Below are 13,051 nucleotides of genomic sequence, written 5' to 3'. Positions count from 1 at the left end.
CTGTATTTTCAAGATCTTGGTTGAAATTCATATGAGGAGTCCCAGGACAGAGTACTTTTATCTGCCATATTTATTACCTCCAGCATGCATTGAAAAAAAATCAAAATCTTGCTGCAGTAATGTCGGTATTTAGGTTAGGATGTACAGTGCTTTTGCCTTCACTGTGTCTTTTTTATCTGATTATTTTTTTAATTGCTGTTATCCTTCTACTCTCAATCTCACCTGCGGTTCTCAGCAAAATTTAGAACACTTTGTAAATATAGCTGATTTAACTCTCATAACATATCTACTAGTTCACTTTAGCATTCTTGTATCACTGTAGCTGAAAAAGACGGATGCAAAGGAGAAATCTTTATTTGAACAATCTTTAGGGATACTTCACAAAGTTGACAAGGAAAGTTCTGAAAATCTTTACAAGGTTTGAAGGTTTATACATATTCTTATGCAGGGAAGTGTTTTTTTCCCCTTCCATGAAAGGCCATCACTAGGAATATTTGGCTGTATCCTGCATTTAGGGTAGAAAAAGAATTCTTTAAGTATTCTCACAGAAATTAAGATAAATATTGTATCTTTCAAAATACGTGTTTTTTCTGAATATTTCATTCAAAAGCAGTATATATTTTTTTCTTCTTCTTTTTATCTTAAAGCCACTGCCTCCTTGTCATGACTCTAAGGAATCTATGCAGGTATACAAACAGCACTGCAAAATAGCAGAAGAGTACCATGAGGTCAAGAAGGAAATTGCTCTGCTGGAAGAAAGAAAGTGAGTAACTTTCCCAAAGTATTTACTGTTATATATTCTCTTTCTAAAATCCTGTTACAAACATTAAGTTTTCACATGATATTTTCTGACCTTATACCTCTGTGTGACAGTCACAATAGAGCACAACAGTTAGGCCATTGGTCCACAGGATCAACAAGGGGCCACTAAGGACACAGAGTTGTCATAGTTCTGGGCCCTCAGTTATACAGGTCTCCCTTAAAACCTTCATGGACAGCCTCCAGGTCACATAACAACCTAATTCAGCTGGTGCAAGTCTCCTCTTTAGTTTTAGGGAGGGTTTTTTTCAATTTAACTTTCCACATTTTAATGAAGAACATAATGGATACTCAGTTAGGTTTCAAGTACCTGACAATATTAGTAAACATTTTTCTGTGAGGTGCGTTGTCTCTATGTACATTGACATTTTAGGTGTTCACATCCAAAGTGTGTAAGCTGGAGACTTTTTTTCTCGTCTGTGGCCTATGCTCGTACCGCTGTCATCTTTGCATGACTATTAAATGGCAAAGTGCACTCTGTGACTCTCAAGCCCTTTCCACAAGAAACCTGAAAAAGAAATTCAGAGAGAGGAAAGAAGGTGAGTAGTGACAGTTTTTAACAGACAACCAACCCCAAGGAATAACAGTTACTGCTAAGTAAACTTTCTCTTTCAAATGCTTTGTTATTTTTACATTCACACTGAAGGTGACTTCGAGCAGGGCTGCCTTCCTCAGGGAGGAAGTCTTATCAGTGTCAATCTCAGACTTCTTGTGAAAATGAAGACCACACCATCATTCTTCCAAATGCTGCTTGAACAGAAACATTTGTAATATAGCAACAGGGGCTGGAAGAGCTCTGTTGCAGAGTGGACTTTGAGTAGAAGGTGGACCACTGTATCTGTTTCATAGCAATCTCGGCACAGCTGACCACGCAGTTCAGCCAAGTTTGCATCCGTGGGAGCCTTCAGCTGCAGAAGCAAGCTGATGGGAGGGAAACTGGTGAAATGCTGTAGCCCTACAAGTAAAATAGCCAAAGATCTCCTTGAATCCAGACTATGCAGGATAAGAAAGTGAGACTTGTCTTTATTGGGGTTGATGTCTACAGGCATAATATAGTTCATTGTTGCCTAAAGTGTTGGAACTAGTTGAGGTTTCCCACTTCAAAACCCCTTCCACTGTAGGATCTGCATGGCACTCAGTTGCTGACAGACTGGCATAAAAGTTAAAAAAGAAGAAAAAATAACCAGAAGAGGTTATGTCCCAGTGTTTGCATTTAGTTCATCATTAATTAAACTTGGCCAGTCAAAAGCAGCTGGTGTTTTTAAAAAGATGAGAAGATCATTAATTCAAATAATTTTGCAATGATCTGTCAAATGTGATTATCTAATGTAAGCTGCTTAAATGGGTATTTAGCAACCAAGTGAATTCAGTGGAAACCTTGTGTGTTGGTCTTCTCTGAAAATCCAAATGGAATATGAAATATTAAATTGTTTCAGTGCTTAACTTTAGACATATAAACTCAAAAGGTAGCCTTAGAATCTACTAATATCAATGCATTATTAGTACTGACACATCACTGATTCAGTTATGCACATTTATGAGGTAAGCTTGGAGCCCTTGAAAACTAGACTCACGTATATATTTTTCATCTACTAGAATGAAAAAAAAAAAAGCTGTTTGAATGCATTTTTGTTTATCTATGGAGTCTGTGGTACTAAGAAATATTTTGCTCCTTGGGAATGGCAGATACATGCACAGAATTATTTACCTGAGCTCAAAATTATCCTAATCAACCTCTGAGTCCAGAAGTTAGCCTCTCAGCAGTGGTTATCCTGGATGAATTAAGGGCCTTCAGGCTCGCATTTTTCTTCATTCCCCCAATGGATGTCAACAGAGGAACAATGTGAGGAAGCTTCCACCATTGCTACCTTTGCTGAACCTGTTCTTTGGATAGAAGATCTTGGCCCAGTAAACATATGCTAAAAAAAGAGGGGCTGAATAAGGCAGCAAATAGAATTACATTATTGTGATTCTTATGTGCCTTCTAATTACATATTTGTGGCCTAGATATTCACATGCTGTATAGCTATGAAATGCCTAAACATGACAAATATCAGTGCAGCACCTTTCATCAGCTTCCAAATCTCTTTATCTGAAGAAGTGGTCCTACAAGCACTGAGATTGAAGATGCTTAATTTCCTACAGGTCAGTGCACTGTGGTTATGTGATTTTTGAGGTTTAAAAAGCTGCAAGTGTCCACTGAAGCGCTTTTTTTCTCCAGATGGGAACTATATCAGACTAATTCCTCCAGGTAGATTCTCCATTTTGTAGTATTGTGGAGGAGGTCTCATGATACTGCCTTTCCCCTTTGGGGTGTCTTTCCTTTCCGTAGCAATCTGTTTTTATAAAACCTTCCAGAAGCTAACTGGGACCTCTTCACCACATGAAGTTTTGCTGAAATTGGAAGGTGGATTAAAAAGTTATTAGGACACATACACCTTTAACCACATGTAAGCATACACAACCTGAACACATTAACTTTGATTTTTATATAAAACTAGATAGAAAGGGACTATAAGTGAGGAGGTGAAGGAGTAAGTAAGAAGTAAAAGAGAGTTTTGGTCTAGTGATCACTGATTTATACCTAAAACCGTTCTCAACAGTTACAGTTTGAAAGTTAAAGGAAGTTTATGGGGTAGCATGTGCTGAATGAAGAGGAGAAGAGTGGATTACAAATGCTGGGGTGGCATGTGTGTTGAATATTCCATTCTTAGAAGGAAAGGATGCTTTGACTTTTCTAGAAAGTCTGGTGAGATGCATAGCTTTTAGCCTCAAAAGCAGTTAAGATCAAATTTAAAAGATTGAGCTCACAGTTTTCTGAAAATTTCCCTTGTTGCAGGTGTCTTTATCTTCCTCTACATTTGAATTTGAATATGTGGAAATAAAGATTCACAATTGCCTAATACACCTGCTATCTATTGTCTATTTCTTTTAAATGTTATTTTGATAAAATGGACAAAGATAGAGTTTCATCCCTTGTAATGGGAACAAACCATGTGTGCAGTGTTATTCCATGTACACTTTTACCAAAGGCAACCAGAATCGCTGTTGGATGGTGCCCCTGCCAGTGCTCTGAACAGCTCAACTCACCTGTGGAATTAAAATGTCAAGTCCCGCCTGGCAGTGTCTGCGCCTGTGGTGCCTCCTGGTAGTACACTGTACACACAGAATACTGAAGACAATGATTGTCAGGGAAAGAGCAGAAAATGGATTGAGCAAATATTTTTGATTTGTTGGCTAGGAGGAAGAAATAATGTTAAGTTAACCTGACATAAATGTTTGTACAGATTTGAGGTTTTTAGTAAAGCAAAAAATGGAATCGTATTCATTCTACTTTAAACAATTTTTCTTCCACGCTCCAAAGTTCAGTGTAACCTTTTATACATGAAATAATACATGCAAGTATATTTCTAAAGGAGGCATCTTTAAGAAATAGAAAGTTGAATAACATTGTTTTAAAACAGTGAGAAACATTTACTCTTTTGCAACTTTTCAAAGGCTTTTAATTCTGCTTAGCTTGACTTGTCTCTCACTGTAGTGTGAGGATCAAGTATGGCTGAAATATAGAAAGGCAGTGGTGTGAAATGACAAGGGTTGCTTTTCATAGGGCAAGAATGGAGCTTATTTGCCCCTTTCTCCTGTATGCAATGTAGATGGCAAGAGAATGTAGTAGGCTGGGAGTGGGAGAGAAGACAACAACTATTTCACAGGAAAATGGGAAATGTGAGAGAGAAAGGGAGGTTGCAGGTTCAAAAAAGGGAAAATCAAAGCACAAAGCAAATTCGAAGGAGAAAAGAAGTTACTCAGGAAAAAGACAAACAAAAGGAAGCAAGAAATTGAAAGAAACATTGAGTAGATTATTTTGCTAATGTAGATCATCATAGCTTTGTTTAGTGTCTTCACTCAAACCCTTGCCATTTCTGCAGGCAATATGTAGTACAAGGGACAAAATCACTCTGGAATGGGAGACATGATCAAAAAGAAAGAAAAGGGTGTGGAAGTGAGAGCACACCACATTTAGGTCACAGAATGTAATTTAATTTATGTTCCAGAAACACACATGTATTTCCATAACAGATGTTTTTGGGTATCTAAGTTTGGGTGAAAGGGATGGGATGGCTGGTTATTTTGAGCACTTGTTATATTGCTATTACTAGATAATGACCCTGGATTATGTAGTTAAATATTAGAGTTGCCATGGTTGCTAGCTGTATCTTATATTCTTAGCACTGGCTGGTTTTCTCTTTTTCCTCCTCCAGACAATTCTAATGTATCTCTACAGAAAATATCACTTGACCACCATCTGGTTTAGGAACACTCCTTTTCTTTGCCATGGATATGATTTCTTTTCCTTCTTTTACACAAAATACAGTAGACATGCAGTGGAGATATGTCTGCTTAATCAGGTATATGCTTGTGTGTGCTCTCATGACCATAGGACTCCTTCTAAGGCCTCAAGTCCAGATGGTTTCTCCAGGTACACTATTTCTGTGGTGTCTTCCCCAACACTGTTGAGACAAGTAGTCTTCAGACTTTCAGGTACTGCAGAAAAAGATTGGTATAAACCATAAAGGCAACTTTTAATTTGAATAATTTTCCTATTCTAGACCTGATTTTTCATAGTCTTGTGTGTATCCAAAATATGTATTACTTGCCAAATACTGGAAATTACAGCTTTTCTAATACAAGGAGAAACCTTAACTTGCCCTGTTGCAGTGATGAGTACTTACAGACATTTTATGTGCTGGCGTCCCAGAAATATTTTCATTTACATTAAAACAGGCGGTCTCATTTGGTAGACTTTGAACACACAAGGGCAGTCTCCTTAGACAGCAGTTATTCTACAGGGTCTCATGATTTCTCCTGACATGAAAGCCATGTCAAGTACAGGAAAAGTAAATGATCTTATGGCCACCAGAACTCACAGGCACGTGTTAGCTGGGAAGAATTGTGTTAGTACCATAGATGCATGATCCTGAATATGTTGTTCACAACAGGGAAAGACAAGTCTGCCTCTTTGCACTGTGGAAGCTGTTTTCCTTGAGTCCACTCCATCTCCAAAAACACTTATCTCCAGATAGATTTATCTGCTTTGCTCATGACTTTTCCTGGAATTTAATTATTGTGAATATTACTGTAAAGGAATTTATCTCCAGATAGATTTATCTGCTTCATCTGTCACTTTTCTTGGTATAGAAACATAGAATCATAGAATCATAGGCTGGAAAAGACCTCTAAGATCATCAAGTCCAACCATCTGCCCAACACCACCATGACTACTAAACCATATCCCAAAGTGCCACATCTACAACTTTTTTGAACACCTCCAGGGATGGGGACTCAACCGCTTCCCTGGGCAGCCTATTCCAATGCCTGACCACTCTTTCAGTAAAGAAATTTTTCCTAATATCCAATCTAAATCTCCCCTGACACAACTTGAGGCCATTGCCTCTCATCCTATCGCTAGTTACCTGGGAGAAGAGACCAACACCTGCCTCACTACAGCCTCCTTTCAGGTAGTTGTAGAGAGCAAGAAGGCCCCCCCTCAGCCTCCTCTTCTCCAGACTAAACAGCCCCAGCTCCCTCAGCCGCTCCTCCTAAGACGTGTTCTCCAGACCCCTCACCAGCCTCATTGCCCTTCTCTGGGCACGCTCCAGCCCCTCAATGTCCTTCTTGTAGTGAGGGGCCCAAAACTGAACAGAGTACTTGAGGTGCAGCCTCACCAGTGCCGAGTACAGGGGCACCATCACCTCCCTGCTCCTGCTGGCCACACTATTCCTGATACAAGCCAGGATGCCATTGGCCTTCTTGGCCACCTGGGCACACTGCTGGCTCAGCATATATTAATTGTGAATATTACTGTAAAGGAGCTCTGTTCTCTGCATGGTCAGTCATTAAGGCCAGGACAAGAGAAATAATTTCTCTAAGACCATGCAGGGTTTTACCCCTGATCTGGTATGGCTTGTGGTTTATTTGCTATGGATGCAAATCACGCGAGTCTTCTCTTCCCACCCCAACATCTCCCTAAAAAAGAACACTTAAAGTGTACATTACAGATTGTCTCAAAGCTTCAAGTACCTCAGCACCATTTTAGAAAAATACCTTATCGATGCTATTAATGTTTAAACTCAGGGTAACCATTAACAGAGAACACAGATTACACAGTGCTAGATCTATTTATTAAGCATCCATAACAAAGGCTAGATGGTGCAAGAGCTTAGTATGGTGTTCTTTAACCTCTGGAAGCTAAGTTCAAATCCTGGATTAGATCAGAAGCAAATGTAGTTACTGTCCTCATCCTTTTGTGAGCTTCGTAAACTACACCATTCATAACATTTAGCAATTCCCTGGTATTCTAATTTTAGATCTCTGTGGCAGGCTGGCAGTATTGGCCTGAAACATCACCCAACCCTGTAAACAGGTGTTGATCCTGATGGGAAGGGAATAAGTAGGTTCTGCTGACTCAGAAGTGGGCAATTTTACTACCTCAGTGCAAGGAAACTGCTTTCTGCGAGGGAGGTCCTCGAGTGTGGACTACAGCAATGAGTATATTTTGATCCTAATGCATTTATATTTTGTTTAATAGCAAAGTTAAATCCCAGGTGGAAAAAAACAGTCATCTGTGCTGCTTGAGTATTACTGGAGAGCAGCATGAAAGCCATGCCTGCACGTAGCCTCGATCTTATCAAATCGGGACTGACATTCATTAATAGAGTTGTCTGAGTTTTCATGCTGTCTGTCTGTGCCACTCCTGGCTCAAGTCCAAACAGAGTATTTAGTAACTTTCTTTTACACGTACTAATAGTCCCCGTAGAAAAGGTTTACCTACTTTTAAGACGCTGATTACTTATTAGTGTGTTCACTGCATCTCCCTTCAAGAACCTCATAAGAGTAAAAAAGTAAGGAAAAATGGTCCTGAATTAATTTGTGTGGAAAACTTCTGATTCTACAGTCTGGAATTTCAAAGAGCTTAATTTAATCCCTCAGCCCAGCATTGCAGCAGTAGAATAACTGCAAAGAAATATTGCCGAAGCTCTCTTTTGGTTCTAAGAGACAAAAATCTTCAAGAGGAACCCTTAAGAGACTGAAGTGACTAAAGCTGCTAGACTTGTTAAAATCTCATTGTCCCTAAATGCATTTCTCACTCTGTAAAGTATACACGCAGTTACTCCTTTGGAGCCTATAGTCCCATTCACAGGAGCCGGAATACTGAACTGTCTAACAATATCAGTTCATCTTGGCCAGTTTGAAAATTGGTTGATCTAGCATGGCCCAAGCAAAGAGAAATGAATCTGTTAACAGGTTGCTGCTTTTAAAATTTTTACAACTATATTGTCCCAAATGTTATGAAGAGAGTTATGAATATAGAATTCTGCTGAACAAAAATATGCACTTGATATTTTCTCTTGCAGGCCTGATCGAATATAGCTTTCACCTGGTGAAAGGAAAGAGAAGAGATTTTGTTGAGGCATAGCTGCTATGCATTACTTCAGTGGTATAAAACAAAGCCAACAGCTTTAGCTACAGGAGGGTTTCTATATACTGCAGCTTTTGGATGATTTAAAATTGCTGCTAACTCTTCCCTTCTTTTTTTTGTGTGTGGGAAACACAGTTGGGAGAAATGTGTGTGCCAGGGGTCTTTTCTAACTTGTGACTCCTTGGACTGGAGTAACTGACTGTAAACAGCCAGCTAAACCATGGGCAAACTGTGCTATCACTGAACGCTGTAGTAAAGACAGAGGAGGATCAAACTGACCCTAAAAGGCAGCCAGATAGAAGTGTTTTTCAAAATCCAGGTGCTTACAGTTTTGCTGCTGTAAGTGGTAGTTTTGCAGCTGCAGTTAATGCAAGTGATCAGCACATACTGAAATGTTGACATTTCATGAATTCTCTGACCTGTGGTGACAGAATCACGAATCTGTTGGAATTTCCTGTCTCAAAACGCTGGTCTAGCTTGACAAGAGGGCTCCTGTAAAGACTGCAGCAAAAGCTACCACTTTGAAGGCATTACATCTTCCCACTGATGATCTACAAGCATTGTTTTGACATGACTGAGAAATAAAGTCACAGGGCTATGAACAGTTAAAGATTAACTAATCTGTGAGATAGGATGATCAAAAGAGCTAAGAACCTTCTAGAAGAGACTTCCTGTAACAGGGGTGAATAAATGATTTGACATAAAGGCGAAAAAAAAGCAGAGGCCAGGCTAGCCTGCTGGGTAACTAAGTGGAGAGCGATTAGATACCCTGTGAGTTACTCATGCCTTCAGTGTGTTTTGTTTTAAGACCTCTTTTATCTTAACTTCTGCTGAGGTAATTTCAGTTGATATTATACAGGAGACTCCAGCTCCTGGACAGCCCTGGGAATACAGGGGACTATGTGACTCCATCCAGAAAGAAGCAGCAGCTTGAATCCTCCTGTGTCTGCTCTTAAAAAGACCAGGAGGGGTCAGGTTTGCAGCTCTCTCTCTCTTCCTCAGTAGCAGGGCTAAGGTCTGAGCATAAACACATTATAGAAACAATATACGTAATTCAGGTTCATGTGCCTAGTATTTACTAGAATCATTTTTCTTTGTAGCAGAGAAAAGGAACCAGGCGTACTTCACAGGATTTACTGATAAAGCTAACCAACCAAACAAAAAAACCCTCGTTGACTTTCAGATATGTTTGGTATTGAGAGAAAAATAAATTGTTATTCTTCAGGCAAAATATTAGCGTGCGATCTCCAGGATCTTGATTCTCCCCCGTGAACTGCATGTTCAGCTCTTACTGAAGTTAGATACCTGAAGGTCCTCAGCATTTTGCAGGTTTGGTCCCTGAACAGCAAGCCTATCAGAGATTTCGTCAGCTTCGTCTTTTAGAGGAAAAAGGAGGACTCTAGCAAACTAATTTTCTAGGTCTTTGTTTCACAAGAGCTCAAGTAATATCATGTTAACAACCTATAGTCCAGCTTTGACCTAACAGACGATGACAAATTTTTTGCATACTGCTGTTTTTAATCTTTGTCTTTTTTCATAATCATCAGAAAGGAGCTGATTGCCAGGCTGGAACAAGTGGAAAAAGAAAGCATGGATGCTGCTCAGCTGGCTAAGGAGTACGCAGAACTGACAGAGGAGAACCGAACACTGAAGCTGGCCCAGACGCAGTGCGTAGAGCAACTGGAAAAGCTCAGAATACAGTACCAAAAAAGACAGGGGTCCTCATAACTCTCAGCTAGCTTATGTGAGGCAGTTAATACAGGATTGGTCCTGTGCTGGAAAGAAATTTTAAAATAAAGGTCTGTTTAATATGTTATACTACTTTACTACAGATACAGAGTATGTAGAAGTCTATATTTGATTTAATGCTTGCCAGCCAGTAGCTTAATATAATGGATATTTCATCCATTATATAATGGATATTTTATTTCAAGTAACATAATTGAAGTTAATCTATCCCCATTATATGTTCTAGTAGATCAGGTTTCTTTTCTAAACATATTTCTTCCAATTTAAGAAGATATGGACACACTAGAAAATGATATAAATAGTCTCTGTGTTGGGAATTTGGACCATACTAAGGCATACAGCAGGGACAATGTTAATATAAGGAATATATGTATGTTAATTTTAGTTTGGTGAAGATTTTTTAAATTATTTTCCTCATGCCTAAAGTGTTTGGAAGTTATCTTAAAACGGATCTCCACATGGGTAAAAACTATACTTTATTATCCCATGTCAACTTTACATTGTTGTATAAAAACTGAGAAGTTGCACATTAAAAATTGAAGTAACACCATTATTTTTTACCAAACTAATGTACTGCCAGGAATAATTTGCAAGTTATGAAATTTAAAGGAAACAGATGAGATCAAAGTTCCCTTCCTCAAGTGTACAGATAGCTTGAGAGGCTTTTTGTTGTACTTTTTGGCATGCAAGAAATGAAAAATTGACATATGACTACTACCATCATAGTTTCAACCGAGAATATGTCAGTAAAAGTACTGTGAGGATATTTTGTTCTCATTTTCCAGTCTGTTTTGAAACATAAGTGGCTGTAAGTAGGGACAGGAGTTCTGTGACATACAAATAACCTGGAAGTAAAATGTTCGTTTTACTTGCTCTATTTATCCCTGTATTTTCCTAGATCAACTGAAAATTCTTTGTTATACTTCCATTTCTATTCATACAGTATTTTTTTCATTAAAAGCGGATATAGAAAAGCCATTATATGTTCTGAATGTTCTTAAATCACCCTGTATTTTTAACTCTGGTTGACAGATGTAGCTTGTTACAACTTCATGAGGTTGGAACTCAACTAGATGTGTCATTAGTACTGAAATGTCTCTTAGTAATTGAAAACTATGAACTTAAGGGTTCCGACAGAACTTTAGCTTTGATTATTATCACTAATCTATTCTAAAAATGGGATTTTATGTTAGTCAGAACAGTTCCCGGGGAAGTCTTTTGGCACCAAAATGTTCCCTGGTAATTCCGGCAGCAAAGGGGACAAAACAATACAAGCTGCCCCTTAATTTCGCTGTGCTAACTACCGACAGTATTCTCTGCAGCATGGGTGTGAAAACAGGCTCCATGTTGCTACCGGGACCTGGCACTGCAGTAGGAGAGCATGAAGAGGCAGAGGGAGAGGACAGCCTGGTCTCCACTGCTGCTCCTGAGCCCGGGGCAGGGGCAGTGCACGTGCCTGGCACTGCTGAGTCCCTTAACCCGGTCAGTGCAGCGGCGTGGAGAGAAACCACCGCTCTGAGGCATGGGCTTTCTACTAGGATGCTCCACGGGCAGTGTGGCACTGTATTTGTGCCTCTTTCAGAGCATGTTGTTATCTGAGGGTCCAGTTTTCGCTGTATATTTTGAAAGTTGGAGAAAAAAACCCCCATAATTAATAAAAAACACTAGGGATGTCACAGAATCATAGAATGGTTTGGGTTGGAAGGGATCTTGAAGATGATCTCATTGCAACCCCCCTGCCATGGGCAGGGACACCTTCCACCAGACCAGGTTGCTCAGAGCCCCATCCAACCTGGCCTTGAACACTGCCACGGAGGGGGCAGCCACAGCTTCTCTGGGCAACCTGTGCCAGGGCCTCACCATCCTCACAGTAAACATTTTCTTCCTTATATCTAAATCTACCCTGTTTCAGTTTAAAGCCATTCCCTCCATCCTATCACTACATGCTACGCGTAAAAAGTCCCTCCCCATCTTTCCTACAGGCCCCCTTCAGGTACTGGAAGGCTGCTGCAAGGTCTCCCTGGAGCCTTCTCTTCTCCAGGCTGAACAACGCCAACTCTCTCTGCCTTTCCTCATAGGAGAGGTGCTCCAGCCTTGGATCATTTTTGTGGCCCTCCCCTGGACCCATTCCAACAGGTCCATGTCATTCTCATGCTGAGGGCTCCAGAGCTGGACGCAGGACTCCAGGTGGGGTCTCACCAGAGTAGAGTATGTCAAGCCTGGGAGTGCTGGAAAAGCCATGTCTGGTTTTTGTGCCGATGGCAAACACACCCTGTACAGACTTCAGGGTTTTGCTTTGAGCACAGAATGCTGCATAATCTGGGATATATTATTTTTGTCTGTATTTCTGTGTTTTGAACAACAGGATTGCCATTTTCAAAATTAATTTGTTGATTTAGTCACAGGTTTTTTTACCTAGCTTTGAAAATATCAGCCAATCTGGTGATTTCAGTGAATTCATTGGAAACTGCAAAAAGTACACAAAATTATTTCATTAGCAGGCTGGCTGTGGATGCAGATGGATCAGACAGTAGAACTTTACTTACAGATAACTTTGTTCACTTTGAAATTTTTTATCTAAGTGCAGCCATTGTGTTTTAGGTGTCGGGATAATATCAGATCATACTCTTTGAGAAAAACCGGAGGGAGAGCCAAAGTCATGTAGGGCAGGGAAGCTGGGCATCCTTTGTGACACACGGCTATTTGAGAGTAGCCAGGGAATACGGCTTTTCTAACCTATAGAGACTGACCAGCATGCAAGTGTTCAGGAAACATTTTTACAGGTGTACAGACACTACATTTGTGGTGTGGTCCAGCTACCAGCCTGGCTAAATGTGGAACTTTTAAAATATCCCAAACTAACTGAAGTCAGAGATCTGTATTTAATCAGGGCTGTGGCTATTTGCAACCAAATTTTCCTTCTACTTTTAGATACGGTGAAAGTAAAAAATTACTGCTTTTTATCAGTGTATTTGCCTGCTAGCATGGATGCTCATATGCCTGAGA

At 39.9% G+C, this 13,051-nt stretch overlaps 1 protein-coding gene across 4 annotated transcripts in view; it reads left to right on the top strand.

The window, feature by feature from the left end:
* The window catches only part of MAP3K7CL (MAP3K7 C-terminal like), a 54,324-nt gene extending 43,307 nt beyond the window's left edge, over positions 1–11,017 (top strand). For all 4 annotated transcript variants that reach the window (XM_075446387.1, XM_009933349.2, XM_075446614.1 and 1 more), the window contains 2 exons: positions 648–763; positions 9,844–11,017. In XM_075446387.1, the coding sequence (XP_075302502.1) occupies positions 648–763; positions 9,844–10,024 (297 nt within the window). In that variant the 3' untranslated portion in view covers positions 10,025–11,017. The remainder of the gene's footprint in view (positions 1–647; positions 764–9,843) is intronic.
* Positions 11,018–13,051: the final 2,034 nt, after the last annotated feature.

The sequence above is a fragment of the Opisthocomus hoazin genome, chromosome 1 (assembly GCF_030867145.1).
Source record: "Opisthocomus hoazin isolate bOpiHoa1 chromosome 1, bOpiHoa1.hap1, whole genome shotgun sequence".
In the NCBI taxonomy this organism is placed as follows: Eukaryota; Metazoa; Chordata; class Aves; order Opisthocomiformes; family Opisthocomidae; genus Opisthocomus; species Opisthocomus hoazin.
The sequence above is the reverse complement of the archived record's forward strand: the minus strand, read 5'-3'. Positions and strand labels throughout refer to the sequence as shown.